Raw genomic sequence first — 17,088 nt, 5'->3', positions numbered from 1 at the left:
GGGATCGACAACTTGTTAGCAATAAACCTTTTAAGTTTTTTTTTTCACATTATTTCCGAAACCGAATTTAACTTGACGGTGTCTTCAGATGTTAAATTTTCTACCTTGGACCACACACTGTATCAGAAAACACGGACATATTTTACTTTAAATTACTTAAATATGGAGATAACTGGTTAAGTTCCATTGCATAATGTTTCCAGTAGAAATTTGATGGTTACTTACGCAACGACACAAATTCTTATTCCCGTAATACTAGTTTTTTAATGGGTTTTTTGTCTTCAATTATGCTATTAATTATTGCTTCACTAATAGTTACGCTATTTTGTGTTGCTGCGACGTTTACAATAACAGTTCTTATTCCAATTATTTTGGAGCTTTACATTTACCTAAAGGGTTCAACAATATGATTGAAGATGGGGAAGGCAGTTGTAGTGATTGTTAATTTTTTGTTTAAATTACTTGATAGTGGAATTAATACAGTTAATTTGAATAACCGCAAAAAATGCGAAAATTATACATTAAAACACAAGTTTGTTACTGGTGGAATTCGTTGAAAAATGTGTAAGCAAGTTTTATCTAGCATTACGAAAAGGCTATTACAAAGAGCGCCAACATAATCAGCACAATAATCGGCAATTTCAAACCCATTAACACTTGACAATTATTTCTGTTTGGGTCGTTGCACTTTTACATGTCTCAAGTTGACTATTCTAGCTGATTGGGGCTTGTTCAACCTTAAAATACCAAATTAAACGGAATTTCTTTCAATTAGTAACTATTTTGATATGTTTTAAGACCGGTAGAGGTATTATTCTTGAATACTTAATACCTACCAGAGATACAGTTCCATGTTTAGATGAGACATGGGAAGCTTTTATTATTTTGAAGGTTACTAGACCATACACGAATACATTGAGATTCTTGAGAGTCTTGAGTGTTACCAGGTGATTTCAAAGTCTTACTTGGTTATTCAAATTTCATTCAATGATTATTCTGTATTAGAGAGTCATAAATATTTTACAAAAAGACCTTTTTTGTACCAGTTCCGATACTAGTGCAGGTATGGTGATCAAATTTGGTGCAGGGCTTCAATGTATGAAGATGGACTTTTTGATGCACATGCAGTCTCATTATTTTTACCAATGGTATCCGTATGAGTTTTAGCACTGAATATTTTTGGACAAGAAATGGACACAAAGTGATTGATGAAGCTGTGTGCACTGTGACGAAAGGTCGATCTTCAAGAAAACTAGGTAGAAAACATGTTTTCTTGAAGGTCGTCTTTCAAAGTAGTCGGTTTCTGTTGAGAACAAAAATTGGTTTTAGAATTGATTGATTTGTTTCTGTAGAAATTTGATTTCTTCATCCGAACTGATGATGGGATGAACGGATATTTCATTCCATAAAAATAAGAATTATTTTATCTGAGAGTCATCCTGTTTCAACTTTTTTTCTAAAATAGTAGTCCAGTATAATAAAATTAAGAGGGATGGGAAGTGGAGTTATTACTTTTTTAAAGCTGGATTTGACTGAAAGCAGTCTGAAAATGGACTTTCAAGCTTAAGACAGTAAGGAAAAAAAAGCTTTTTAGTTCCAAAAACTTTTGGGACTCTAAATATTGGAAGCTTGATTTTTACAATTCAAGCTTAAAAAAGGACAAAGCGATATTTTTAAGACTGAAGGCGAAGTCAGCTTATCACAGTCTAAAAATCACTTTCTAGTAACGAATAAGTTCGATTTTCGAAATCATAAATAGTTCAAAAATAAGTTTGTGTGACTGAAGGGAACTTGAAACTAGATTTCAAGCAAAAAACAATCTAATAATTGCTGTTAAGGACTGAATTCGAATTTTTTCTCTGCAAAGATTAAATTAACTTTAACAAGAAATCAATGCGGCACAAATCAATCGTTTGATCGTTTTGAATGTGACATTTGCTTTTTTATTTGTCGCATTTCGCACATAAACATTTCCTCACGCGATTCAAAAGTTGCACTCTCCCTCTTTATAGTGGCAACTGTCATAAAAGTTTGACAGTTTATTTAACAAGCAAAAACGTCAAAATATCTTCTAATATCTCGTAAACTCATCATAGTTTCTATTTTATTGGGCAGTATAATGGATGGTAGGTCAGTTCTGATAGGCCAGCCTATTAGAATTTCAAGAGATGAACGCTGAGTTTCGGATCATTCTCTATTATTAAAGTAATAGATATTTTTTCTAAAAAGCTATGAAGGGAACTTTTTCTTAACCTTATAATGGGGAAACAAGAACTTTAGTAGTATCACATTTATGTGATGTTCAATGACCTACGAACATACAAAGTTAATTTTAGGTCTTTAGTCGCATTCCTAAATCTAAAGTTAGTCTCGTCGGATGCAGACCTGGAAATTCCACACAAGTAATTTCTGCTTTTGTTTTAGGGACGTAAGAACGGTGGTACTGCATAAAGCAAACACAGGTCTGGGATTCAATATTGTTGGCGGCGAAGATGGAGAAGGCATCTTTGTGTCCTTCATCCTGGCTGGTGGACCTGCGGATACTAGTGGAGAACTCAAAAGAGGCGACCAGATTTTGAGCGTTAATGGAATTAACTTGAGAAATGCCACTCACGAGGAAGCTGCTCAAGCACTTAAGGTGACTTTTGCTTATAATAATTAGTTCTAAAAAAAATCAGTAATAATTTAAAAAGCCCGATGATGAGAAATTTTAGCGAGAGCGCTTACACAATTGCAGGTCTTTGTGATCTCTTGTGCGGTGCAATGAGTTTTACACTTTGATCTCTGAGGATTTTTTTTATGATTGTACCGGTTCTAACTTTTAATTAACTTGAATTCACAATTTCAGTTATGTATTTGAGTAATGTTCTTCAAAGTTTTTCTAACACATTCAGTAGAAAACCGCCTAAATTAAGGACAAAATTTAGTTCAACTATGTTAGTCCAGTCGATATATCTGTCTTGGACTTTCTGCTTAGAGACGATCTCTAAAAGTTATTTTTGTACGACCCCTATAGAAAATAAGATTTTTCTCCCACATTTAAGAGATGAAAATATCACTTTCACTTACCTAGGGAGTGAACCTATTCTGGAGTAAACTGCTTTTTGCACCCTTGAAACGCTCCCGCGAACAATTTGAGGCCCGACGCGAAGCAGAGGGTTTGAAAGGTGCAAAAAGCATTGAATGTTCGAGTATAATAGTTTGGTGTTGCAAAATATAGTACATATGCATTTTTACTTGAGTTGTTTTTTAATTTTTTTTATTTTAGAAATAACAAGGTGGTGTCGCTTCCTAGACTTACCTTGTATAGCTTTGAGCCATTCCAACTCTTAATTATTTATTCCCCCCGTGCACTGGTTACATTAGAGTATTTGGATAAGAGCAAAAAGTTGAATGATTTGAAATAATTATGAATGTTTGGAAAATAGAAATGCGGAATGTTGTTACTTTTATTAACAATTACTTTTTAACGGTACATAATGATAATAATAATAGGGCTTTATTTTCAATCTCAACATATTGTAGTTAATACAAATTTTAGGGCACTAGTCAAACAGTGACAATGGTAGTCCAATATAGACCTGAAGAGTACAACCGATTCGAGGCGAAAATCAATGACTTGAAACAGCAAATGGCAAACCCAGTTACCGGTGGAACTTTACTCAGAACGTCCCAGAAAAGGTCGCTCTATGTCAGGTAAATATGATAGTATACAATATTTATTTAACGGAAACATTAACGATCAGATAAGAATATTTCTCAACGATCGGTATTACGGACACTTGGACAGCCTACATCACACCAGGGGGTCTATTTTTGACGTATGACAATCATACGCAAATTTGTGAAGAAGCTTTTGACAACACGCATTATTATATCTATATTTACATATAATCGTATACGTAAATTCACGTATGATATAGAGAGAACTTTCACTGGATTGTTGAGGCACCATTCAGTGAAAGTTAACCTCGCAGGAGGCTGAATTGGTAGAACAGAACCTGTAGAATGGCTAACTAGATCCCCCGATCTAAGTTCATTAGTTTTTTTTTGGGGGGTTATTTGGAATTAAAAGTGTGTCGTCAACCCGCAAAATCTAAAAAAGTGCATTATTCGTATGTAAAAAAAGAATATGTTCATAAATAGAACTAGAAATTTAAACAAGATAGACTTATAGTACGACATGCAAGTCAAAGTAAAATAAAGAACGACATTTTTTTTCCCTTACACTGCAGAATGTTTGTAAGAGAAGAAAAGTTTAAGTTTTCTTTTACGATTACATATTGTTGTTTTCTTATTTGTTTTTCATCTTTCACGTTTTCTTACTTCATTACTTTTGATTTTAATTTTTTGATGATCAAAACAACTTGAGAGAAGCCTTTATGACAAATTTTACTTTAATGATTTGTTCAATTGAGTGCATAGGCACTATATTTTCTAAATCCGAGAAATATAAAATCCTATTTCTCTCTACACTTATTTTCTATCATTAAAAATCGTTGATAATCGCCATTTTCAGACACCTGTTCGGGTAACGTGAATGTTCACGTAACATTCAGTAAATGCCAAAAATCACCTGCTGCGTTTGTATACCTGTCAAATACGACATTTAAATCTTACGTATTGGTTTGCACCTCAACTCCTTAATATTAACATTAACCACTATTTGCGCCGTCGTACTTTAAGCCAAGCTTAAGTTAAGTGTGCAAATGGGATTAAAATATTAGTGTCTCAAAAACCGTTTAAGTTCTGACTATGCAATTTATAAAATGTGTTTAGAATTTTTCGATTAATTCGAATCCTTTATAAATACAGGGTGATTCACGGTGATGGTTCTTTTTGATTTTCAAATGGAACACACTGTTTTTTTATCTCATTTTTGAATTCCTGGCAAGAAGGTTAGTAATTAATGTTAATGCTTCCCTATTCCTATCTTGCACAGTTTCTTAGATATTTTATAAAAATGGTTAATTTGTCAGCAAAACGGTGGTCTAAACTTTAACTGAATTCTCAAGTCCTGAAAGGTTTGCTGATGTGACCTTTTGTCCTCAGTTAGACAATACTACATGGTTAAAAATCCCAGAGACAGAAAATAAAAAACCTACAGAGTGGTCAATATTTACCTTTTAGTCGGACAGATAAAAAAACTGCAAAAAGTCCGTTTTTTAAATGGATCTTTCGGTGTTTTATGGTTTGTAATAAAAGAACATTAAATTTAAAACAAATCCATGTATACATTTCCTATACCGAACTTCAACCGTTTCTGACTTATTAAGAGTGTTTCCTTAAAGGGCGCATTCAATCGTAATCCATACTAATCTGAATAAGGAAACTTTAAGGAAAAACTGTTGATAAGTCAGAAACAGTTGAAGTTAGGTATAAGAAGAGTATACATGGAATTGTTCTAAATTTAATGTTCGTTTATTACAAACCATAATACATTGGTGGTTGCATTTAAAAAAACGAACTTCTGACAGTTTTTCTATCTATCCGACTTAAAGATAAATATTGACCACCCTGTAAGTTTTTTCATTTTCAGTCTGAAGTTTTCAACCATGTGGTATTGTCTAACTGAGAACAAAAGGTCATATAAGCAAACCTTTCAGAACTTGAGAATTTAATTAATGTGTAGGCTAGGGATTTGCTGACAAATTTACCATTTTTATGAAATATCTAAGATAGGTATAGGAAAGTATCAACATTAATTACTAGCCTTCTTGCGAGGAATTCAAAAATGAGATTAGAAACAGGGTGTTCCATTTGAAAATCAAAAGTTGGTATTCTTTCCGACTGATCTGGCAACACCGCAAAGTTGAAAATATTTTAGATAGAGAGTTTGGACCCAACCTAGGCTACACTCCAAATTTCAACGAAAAATATTGAGTCGTTCTCTAGATACTTCTAATATACCATCAGCGTGAATCGCCCTGTATACGCGGCTGTTTATTTTGGGAAGCGCAACGGAAATTTTTTTGTTCGAGTAAATCATGGAAAAAATATTTCTCGGTTTTTAAACTGATTTGTTTCATAATTTGCGTCTCTCACTGTGTATAGCATATTAATAGAAACTACTCGGGTGTAAAAAAAACTATAACCGAAACTAAATCATAAATCAAAATTTCATTAAATAATTTCTTAAAAAATAATTCTTTATGCTAATATTTTACTGTTCAGAGCTTTGTTCGATTACGACCCTATGAAGGACGATGGCTTACCATCCCGTGGATTGGCTTTTCAATATGGAGACATTCTTCATGTGACCAATGCGAGCGATGACGAGTGGTGGCAAGCGAGAAAAGTGTTATCATCCGGCGACGAGCAAGGTATGGGCATCATACCGAGCAAAAGAAGATGGGAACGCAAACAGCGCGCTCGGGATCGCTCTGTCAAGTTCCAGGGACAAGGAAATCATAACGAAAAGGTCAGTAAAATAAAGAAGAATATGTGTATCTTCACAAAAATAAGCATTCCGCCGTTTAAAAACTCTTTTTAAAACGGTTGGATGAAACTTTGTTAAACCTTAACTGCTGATTATAGATATTTTCAAAGATTATAAAAACTGATAATATTGATTTTAACTTTTAATTTAAATGTAGTTCAAAACAAAGTGTTTTTACTCACAATGGCAAATCGTACTTTCAGAGTCTGGCTATAATTAATTGTAGTTTAACCTTCTTGAGCATATTTCAGAAGTTTTCCGCTCGAAATTTGGTCTTAAATGACTAATTTCAGTAATCTATAGATTTTACAAATGTAATTTTTGTAGCCTAAATTTAATAGAACACCTTTCCTGAGAATATTCGAAAAATGCTCTAAAAACATAAAAAAATATCCGTAGAAGGTGATATGGTAGTAGTCACTCAATCTACCGAAATTTGAGCTTTTCAATTGACTTTTGCGAATTTACTAAAATTCGTCTTTGAAGCCCAAATTTGTTGCGGAACATTTCTGGAGTGTTATAAGGACGGTTATTTTAATAAACTCAAGCAACTAAGTTGACATTTGTAAAATAATTGGCAGAATACTGAAATTAGTTTTTTAAGGTGAATTCAGTGGAAAACTTTTCTTAGAAAGATATTTTAGTAAATTTGGCCCACTAAATTGACATTTGTAAAATTTAAGGCTAATTTTAAAATGTTCCTAGGGAAAAAAATCGGATTGTTTTTAAAAGAAAAATAATGTCGATGACGGTTACCAAAAACCGAAACGTCGGATATAAATGAGGTATTGTCACGTTGCAGGTGAGGATAAGTGACAATCTTAAAGTGTCGTTTATGTTTATTATCAAATATGCCAGCAAAAAATTAAAAACCAATTTCCAAGATTTTGTGTTTTTTCTGATAATTCTGAAAGTAATTGAAATTTTTGAAATTTTATAGCGCCATATTATTAAACTCCAAATTCCAATTTCCAATGCGCAATTTTGCCGTTTTTGAGATCGTTATACTTAGGGGAAAAGGAGACACAACGGAGTAGCGGGGCCGAATGAAAAAATATTGCCTTTGTCCAAGCCCTTGAAATTCCGGACTTGGGTGACGTTCGTTATTACTTGCTATCATGACTAATTTGACAGCAGAAAACCGGTGGTAGTCAACATGTGTCTGTGTTTTTTATAAACGACCCTGAAGTTGTATATGCTTGTGTGTTGTTTGTTAACTTTAACGCAACGAAAGTTCTTTTGTATTGGGGTTTACTGTTTGTAATGTTTTTAGATACCTCTTGATATGGATACTTAATAGTTATTTATACAACAAGTGACTCAAACCATTTGTTTTTGGAGTGATCACCCTGTATCTCGGTAACAACGCATTTTCGCACAACTTTATTACAACTTTCTGCTTAAAATCCAGTTCTCTAGGCCCTGTATAGACGGTGTATGTTTATACTGCAATGATCAAAACTGAACATCAACTGTATGTTGGATCGTAAACTTTCTAACCCCATAAGCGAGTATAGTTCACTCACAGAACAGATTAATGGTCATATTCACCAAACTGTTATCAAACTGATAAGTTTAACAATTTGATTTTACATGTATTTCCATAGCAACAAACGGACTGTTAGAGTTATCTACTTGATAACATATTGGTGAATATGGTGGTTAACGACGATTTTTTTTTGGGGTAAAGCCAGAATAGAGCTTAAAGAAGTTATTATGCTTATTTCTAATATGCATTGTTTTTACAACGGTTTAGTAAATCGTTTTTATTTTTTTTAATTTACTTTCCCAGAAATGTAAGGTTTAAAATTAGGTACCCCATTCTACCCCGATTTCCCCACACACGAATTTCTGGCATCAGGTAGTTGGTTCCTTCATACAATTGGAGTTACATGTTTAATGAAGCCAATTAGTGTTAATGCGAGTAGCCGGGTTATCATATATTTTCCTTTTTGCTTCACCTTTTTTTGCAAATGTACCATCTATTTAATTTTCTTGGTATAAACTCTGCATCACACTGTATACTTTTTACTGATTTTGACTTATACATTAATATTGATTTTAAAAGTAGCAGTTATGATTTTCTAATCGCGCTTAATTTTTTGTAGCAATCGACTTTAGAACGGAAGAAAAAGAGTTATTCGTTCAGTCGCAAGTTTCCTTTCATGAAAAGTAAAGACGACAAGTCGGAAGATGGATCTGATCAAGAACGTAAGTTACTTTTTAGTATTTTGCAATACGTGCATTTGAAAGTACTCTTTTTTATTAAACACATTATTTTGCGGAGAAATCTGCTTTCTGCAGAAAATCGTATTTTTCTAGTTGGTTAAGTAGCTATTGTAGTACCCTGCAACTTTTAAATGCATGATTACACATCTATTTTTGTTATACCTTATTTTTTTATGAATATTGCAGCTTTGGAATTCTCTGAACCTGCAATTATCATTACTTTTTTTATGCAGTGGTTTCATTTCAAGACGAACCACCTTAATTATCTTTTCTCCATGTATAAATATTGATTTAGGGTAAAGCATATCAATTTAGATTTGAAAGAAGAAGTTTGATTATTATACAAGTTAAAAAAACTGTACTACTTAGGTTCCTCTTTTTTGCAGCTAACCTTAGCTAGTCACCAAAAGTGGGTTTAGACCCTGCGTTGGCAATTCACGAATAAAAAGACTTGTGTACATACTGTTTTAGTATATTAAACAAATAATATAGTGTTTTAAAAGAAAAATAAAATTAAGAAAAGCTTATCCCTTTTAATTGAAATGGATGATTTTTTTCTTGAATCTTTATTTATACATACAGAAACGTTTAATTTTTTATCTATATATCCTATATTATATTATATCTACGATGGTTTGGCCTGAAATGAAAGCCCTGTATATTTTGTTATATTTTTTCCATTTTTCTTTTTATTTGTACCGTTTTGTTTTACCTTTAGAAGCACCTTTGTCTGACCTACATTCTAATGGTAGTGAAAAAACCGCCTCCAGTAAGTATCTTGTATATACTTTCGTCACTAAACCCTTAACTGTTTATAATACGGATTGAAGTACTGACTTTTTTTACTAATTTCTCAGTACTTCACTATCGTATTAATGCTTTGATATAATACTAACTATTAGTTTGTTAATAAAAAAATTTTTACTTACAGCAAAATTTACGTTAAGTCGGTCAAAGATAAAATGACAGTGACGTCAAAAGTACGATTGGAATATTACAAAGTTTTCTAATGTTAGCAGAATCCATAGGAAAGTGGATTGAATGTCTTTCTTGAAATTTCAAAATTATTTATAGTAAACCAGTATTAAGAAGAGAAAATAAAGCCTACACAAAAATCACAAACAACTTTGTCAGTGATATGTGTCAGTCTGCCAAAACGAATGAGACGTCATTCGACAGTTAGGATATTGCATCGAACACCCTATATATTTAAAATCAGAAAAAAGTAGATCTTCCTATTGAGCAAATTAAATACAGGGTGTTCCATCTAAAATAATCAAAACCTGTGTAAAAAAATATGTGACATATTCTGGCGATTCAGAAAAATTACTGCAACTTTGCTAATTTAAACTATGATGTCAGATCAAAATTAGCAGAGTTAGCTATTGAGTAAAATATAAACAATCTCCTTGTACCACATACTTTAATAAAACAGAATAACTATATTTGGTAAGGTAAAAAAAATAGAACTTTATTTCTCCAAAACGTCACTGCATTCTTATATTTAACCCACTTTGAAAGTGTATTATGACATGTCACGCATTTTTTAATACAATTATTTTTTTTTTGCAGCGTTCATGCTATGCTACACTCAAGAAGACGCTAATAACGAAGGTAAAGTATATTTTTTTATTTAATATGTTGTATAATTAAGGCTATAACACAATATTTCTTAAAGTCGGGCAATGACTTTTGAGTATTTACTTATGTATTATAAAAGGGTATAGCAAAAAAATTATGGTCAAGAGAGCTGTGATATTAAATTAAAACATTTTAGTTAAATGTAGCAGACATCACTAAATTGCCTAAACTATTCTATGTATATCAATCGATAGTTATTTGTCTTGAGACACAAACATGTAAGTGAGAAAGCTTTCTTAATCAGGATTTTTTGGTACACCCGTTATTTTTTTATTTCCTTTTTTTTGCTTCTTTCTGTGTTTCCTAGTACAGGTGAGATATTATATCGGGTTGAGCTCCCTTACATGGAAGAAATTACTCTCATTTATCTGGAGAATACTGACAATATTGACGACTTTAGTAAGTTTTAGTGTTGTGATGCATGCGCGGCCCATTGAGCCGATTATCCCTTTGAGATTTGCACTAGTTCTCTTGCGTTTATTTTCGATTCCATTAAGTCCATTTCTGTTGCCTAGCCGAACATCCCATATTAACATTTTTGACAACCAAAATCACGCAATTAACACATCTTTAGTGGATTTTTGTTTGTTTTATTTATACAAGATGTCCCGAACTGCTAAACATAATTTTAACAGCGTGCAAAATAGTGTTATTTTGCTATACTTTAAAACACGGGGTGTCAAAGTTTGGATATAAAATCATCAACTGTTAACGAAATTTTGACGACGTTAACTGTTATCGAAAAAGCACGTTTTGTATACACGGTGTCCGGAAATAACATCGAAATATTTCTTCTTCTGTCCGCTGTATTGTAGGGAGGTGAAACAATACGACAGTTTTTATTTAAAAAATAGTTGTTATGCAGTAATTTGACTTTAGAAACAGCAATATTGCAGAGACACGCTTTATGACGTAAAAGCTCTGTCAGTAATATCCTTACAAGCATGTAATTGAAAATTTTAAAAGGAAAAAAGGCACCGTGTTTTTATAAAATACGAATCAGTGGTGAAAAAAAGGTTTCCTGTAGTATTTCTGTAAAATGCATAGTTTTTAAGTAAAAAATAAAAATTGACAGAGTTTTATTCAAAACATATTCCATTTAATCGAATTGAATAACAAGCAGCGTAAAAATTTTTACCAAAATTTATTTGAAAATTGAAACAAGCGTCAACAACACATGCGTTTCTTAAACATAAATTCTTTGGTAAATAGATTTTCAGACACCTGATTAACTGCTTTGCTCGTCTAGCAAAATATGTAATTTTTGATTGACTAGGTACATGATTTTGAATTTTTTACTGAGAATAGGCGTGTTCTCCGAAAAAATGTCAAGTAAACTTTTTCCATCCAAATTGAATGGGTCCTTTCTGAAAAGACAATGCCACTGCAAAACATGATTTATATACATTACACTTAATGTCTACATTTCGTTAAAATATCTGCCGTTTTAAAGCAATTAATATTTTTGTATGAAAATTAGACAACCTGTATATTCTTAACAAAGCGCTAAAATTTTTGGTAATTTTCGACATGCTATGTTTCAACAAGCCTGGACAGAATTTGATAAAAAAATGGTTGTTTCTTCTAGAATCAGAGCCAAATATTAGTTATTCATAGTTATACAGCGCATAGAAAAATGCTTTACAAATTTATTGCATCTCAATCCACTGCATTTGGTAGTTGGAATAATAATTTTAGAAACACATTTTTATTTAGGTGGTAACAAGTGTTTTATTCTAGCATCCTGACATCAAATCACTCGCTTATACAAAAAAGATCAACTGGAATTAAAAACTGAACTGTCTTATTGATGGTTCAGGTGTGAACTGTTATGTTATTTATTCATTTATTATAGCATTATATTTTTGGCGCTCTAAAAATTATGTTCTTGCAACGGGACACTGTATATCCTGAGCCTCGGTCAGTAACCAGCCCTAAAATTATACGGAGTAAAGCACACAGGGCTATGACCTATTTGTCTCAATGTCTAACCGTTTTCTGATGCTTATTGTTCGTTATTAATTGGTTTTCAGACTCGTTTTTGTATTTTTGTGTTGTCATATTTTAAAATCGTTGTTTGTACGAGTTAATGTTACGCCTATGTTTTTACGCTTTACTACATTACGTAACTGATATCTGATTTTTTGGTATTTCATTGATTTGCTGCCATAAGAAAAATGAAAGTTGATGATGGTAACCAAAAACCGAAACGTCGGATCTCAAATATGAGATTGCCGCTTTGTAAAGGAGGAAAAGTGGCAATAGTAAAGTGTCTGAAAATAAATCAGTTAACTCAACCAAAAATTAAAAACTAATTTCCAATATTTCGGTTATTTAGAATAAAGGCAGGGACACATTGTTCTGACACGACACCACGCTACGCCACTCGACGTGATGCGTCAGATGAACTGTGTGTGCACATACGAGTTCATACCACGCTAAGCTACATTACCAAAAACATTCAAAAATCATGGCAAGCAGCAGTTCCTCTGATGAGTGGGATCAAGAAATAGAAGCAGTGGCAGGTTTATTAGTATTAGAAGAAAGAAAAAGACGAAAACATTGGATACATCCAATAAATTTGACACGTTATTTTCATGGAGAATATCACACGTTAATAGAGCTTCTCGAAATGAATGATAATAGAGACCGATTTCATATGTATTTCCGAATGAACAAGGACCAGTTTGCGAATTTGCATTCATTGTCGGACCATTTCAATTAACATAATTTCATCAATTTTTGCCGCCATCACCTCGATTTTATTACCAACACGTGTTGATCTCTTGCACACTTCCAGAATCCACGCTACGTTACACGACTCGATGTGACGAAAATCAGACAAGTTCAGATTTGTATCACGTTGCGGGGCATCGCGTGGCGTGGGGTAGTATCGCGTCAGAACAGTATGCACACGTACATAAAAATACACGGTGCAGATCCTTATGACGTCGCGTCACGTCGCGTGGCATGGCGTCGCGTCAGAACAATGTGTCCCTGCCTTAAATCCGGATGTAATCGTAATTTTTCAGATTTTAAGACGGCATATTATTAATCTCCAAATTGCGTAATTTTGCCATAGTTTAACTAACTTTGTATTCTTTACGGTTTTCAAGATCCCCATACACAGGGTGTTCCGGATTTAGAGGGTTTTGACAAGAAAACCCCATTTACCGGCTAGATAGGAAAAAACTAGTAGATATACAAGATTTGGTTTATGCAAAATATCTAGTGACCCATAAACTTTTACAAACTAATGTTTTACAAACTAGTTTTTCGCTAATGTCTTTTGTTTTCTCAAAAATGTACCTAACTTTATTATTTTAAATTAAAATGACAGTTGATTAAAATGACAGTTGATGCACAAACAGAAAATATTTTCTGCATAAACTTATTTTCAAAAAGCCAGCTAACCGAAGATGGATATGGAGAAGCCCAGACTCAAAAACGAAAAACGAAATTGACTTTATAATAACGAATAAAAGGGACATAATAACCGACGTTTCAGCATTACATAGATTCAATATAGGCAGTGACCATAGACTGGTAAGGACAAAAATCAAAATTAACCTTGGAACGGAAAGGAATAAACTAATCCATCAAAAAAGATTTCCAACAATTCTGGAGCTTCAACAAAATGTCGACACCTATCAAAGGAACATTAAAAGCAAACTCCCTATTGCCCAGATTACCGAAATGAACCTGGATGAGTTGGAACAAAAAATAAGAAACAGCATGCAGACAGCGACAAAACAGATCTGTTCGGGGGAAAATCCAAAATGCAGTAAGATTAAAAAAGAAACAAGATATCTCATGAATATAAGAAGAAACACACATAGAAGTGACCCTAACTATAGAGAACTTAACGTCAAAAGTTGAAAGGAGTATAAGGGATCACAACAACAAAAAAACAATACAAATCTGAGAATGCTGAAATCACTTAATAAAAATGGACAAGCACGCATTTATCAAATGAAGAACAAAGACGGCGAAGTAAAATACGAAAGTGACGAGATAGTAAATATAATCGAAGAATATTGTAAAGACCTATATTCATCAATTGCACCGGAACCAAAGAACGCTCAATGTAAGATCATGAACGAGAAGAAATCCCTGACATAAACTCCACCGAAATTGAGGAAGCCAAAAAATGGTCGAGCTCCTGGTGAAGATAAAATCACTAGTGAAATGATAAAACCACAATGGAATCCATGAAAATCTTAATGAACAAATGTCTTCATATCGGTAATATTCCAAGAACATGGCACAATGCCCAAGTCATCTTGTTACACAAAAAGAGAGACAAATTAAATCTCAGCAACTTTCGCCCAATAAGCTTATTGCCCCATCCTTACTAAGATCCTTACAAACAGGCTTACGCGCAAACTAGATGAATATTAGTCGAGTGATCAGGCTGGTTTTTGCAAGGGACATAGCAGAGCATTTTCAAACGCTACGGACTCTTATAGAAAAGTGTAACGGGTACAATACGCCGCTCCATCTCGCTTTTATAGATTTTAACAAGGCTTTTGATTCTGTTGAGCTTTGGGCAATAATCCGAGGGCTGAATAATGCTCGAATAGACTCAAGGTACACTAATCTACTTAAAACATAATATGCAAAGAGGCGACCATCACAGTTAAAGTGCAAGAAGGTGTAACAACCAATCGAATACCAATTAACAGAGGCGTCCGACAAGGAGACACAATATCCTCTAAGTTATTTACCCTTGTATTGGAGGACGTATTCAGAATACTAGATTGGGATAAAAAGGGCCTGCGCGTGGATGGTGGATATCTGAGCAATTTAGGCTTCGCCGACGACATAGTTTTAATCGGCAGTACGAAGGAAGAACTTATCGAAATGTTATCAGACTTACAGAGAGAGTCGGGAAAAATCGGTTTAAACAGGAACATCGATAAAACTAAACTGTTGACTCCAGATCCCGGCGACGTACACTTAGAAGGACAGCAAATAGAGAAAGTCAACGAATACATATTTTTAGGACACACCATAACACTGGGTAAAGAAAATCAAACAGCCGAAATAACAAGGTGTATTCGACTAACATGGGCTGCTGTAGGAAAGTTGGGAACAACATTAAGAAATCCAACACTTCCTATCAACCTAAAAAAGATGGTTTTTAACACATGTGTTTTGCCGTTCTTGACTTATGGTATGGAAACAATGACTCTCGCAGTTAAAAGCGTGAATCGACTAAGAACAACACAACGAGCAATCGAAAGGACTATGTTGGGGGTAAGCCTAAGGGATCATATACAGAACAAGGAAATTAATAAAGAACAACAGTCGACGATGTTATAGAGCACATCGCACGTCAGAAATGGCGTTAGGTGGGGCATGTGGCACGACAAGACAATGACAGATGGACAAGACGTATAGTACAGTGGCGTCCAAGGCAACAAAAAAGTGCTGGTCGTGCACAGAAACGATGGATCGACGATATAAAAGAAATAGCGGGAAGAAAATGGCACCAGATGGCAATGAACCGATCCGAATGGAAGCAGCAAGGTGAGGCCTATGTCCAGGAGTGGATGCAAAAGGGCTGCTAAAAGAAGAAGAAGACTACAATGAAAGTATGTCTATAGTTAATCTTTAAAATAACTGAGATTTTCAACTCAAGTTGGCTCAGGTTTTGAATTCAGCTGTCAAAAGTGACGTTTATTTTTTTCTTGTTTCTACGACAACACTTGAATGTTTAAAATTACTGCGTTTTTATGTATACTAGTTTTTCCTGTCTTCCTGTTTTCCTGTCAAAACACACTAAATACGGACACTCTGTACACACGAATTTGTGGCACCCTGTATACATATTGTTGGAAACACGAGCGTAACATTAACATGGATCTTAACGACGATTTTCCTCTGTGACGTAATCTAAAATTTTTCGATTTTTTTTTTTTTTCAAAAAATGATTGTGTTGGATTTTGCTATACATTAGTTTTAACTAAGGTTTTCACAAGAGAGTTCAATTTTTTTTATCAAGTATTGTTCTTATTTGACTTAGTTTACAAGAAATATTTATTTTGATTGATTTGAAAAGATGGCACACATTCGATTTGGAACACCATGTATACCGCGAGTCCTACAGACACATATTTGGAATATATTTTTTGTACAGGGTGATTTTTATTGGTGCTGATGATAATGAGGGATTATATACAGTGCGTTTTTTTTAACGCGCAACATAGGATTTCACGTGTTAAATTTTTAAGCCCATGTTAGACCATGTTATTTTGGAACTACAAGTATAAAACTTGACGGGTGGCTATTTCGTACCCTGAAGCTTACGTAAATTTACCAATTCGGCCTAAAAAGTGTTAAAAAACTTGCAAAAAATCATCTTTTTTCGAAAAGGTTTTATCGTTTCATACTCCCTGTATGCATTGTTGTTCTTTGTTGTTTTTGATACTGGCAGGGCAGGTAGCAGGTAAAATTTGGCGTAGAAAGTAAAACAGGGTGATCATTAACTTTATATCAAGAAAGTTAAGAACAAAAGAAGTATTTTTATAGGTGAATTGTTCAAATTGACCTCCGTTTGAAGCCAAACAGTATATTCCAAACAATCATAAAATGCCCTTTTGACGTTTAAAAGATGTCGGGTCGTGATGCAGTCAAAATAAGTAACTTCACCTGCTACCTGCCCTGCCAGTATCAAAAACACCAAATTGGTAGACTTACTTAAGCTTCAGGGTACTAAAGACACACCCGTCAAGTTTTATACTTGTAGTTCCAAAATAACATGGTCTAACATGGGC

The 17,088-nt window shown here is 33.6% G+C and overlaps 1 protein-coding gene and 1 long non-coding RNA gene across 11 annotated transcripts in view; one reads left to right on the top strand and one right to left on the bottom strand.

The window, feature by feature from the left end:
• LOC145730334 (uncharacterized) overlaps positions 1-17,088 on the bottom strand; it is a 318,043-nt gene that overhangs the window by 259,095 nt on the left and 41,860 nt on the right. The window lies entirely within an intron of this gene.
• dlg1 (MAGUK family member discs large 1) overlaps positions 1-17,088 on the top strand; it is a 269,680-nt gene that overhangs the window by 232,017 nt on the left and 20,575 nt on the right. For 7 of the 10 annotated variants that reach the window (XM_081981489.1, XM_081981485.1, XM_081981490.1 and 4 more), the window contains 7 exons: positions 2,425-2,638; positions 3,542-3,696; positions 6,175-6,421; positions 8,548-8,650; positions 9,387-9,437; positions 10,241-10,282; positions 10,622-10,708. In XM_081981489.1, the coding sequence (XP_081837615.1) occupies positions 2,425-2,638; positions 3,542-3,696; positions 6,175-6,421; positions 8,548-8,650; positions 9,387-9,437; positions 10,241-10,282; positions 10,622-10,708 (899 nt within the window). The remainder of the gene's footprint in view (positions 1-2,424; positions 2,639-3,541; positions 3,697-6,174; positions 6,422-8,547; positions 8,651-9,386; positions 9,438-10,240; positions 10,283-10,621; positions 10,709-17,088) is intronic. The other 3 variants (XM_081981486.1, XM_081981487.1, XM_081981488.1) reach the window with 3 other exon arrangements.

The sequence above is a fragment of the Ips typographus genome, linkage group LG6, assembly GCF_016097725.1.
Source record: "Ips typographus isolate SLU linkage group LG6, UJ_Ityp_2.0, whole genome shotgun sequence".
Lineage (NCBI taxonomy): Eukaryota > Metazoa > Arthropoda > Insecta > Coleoptera > Curculionidae > Ips > Ips typographus.
This window is presented reverse-complemented; position numbering and strand designations above follow the sequence as displayed.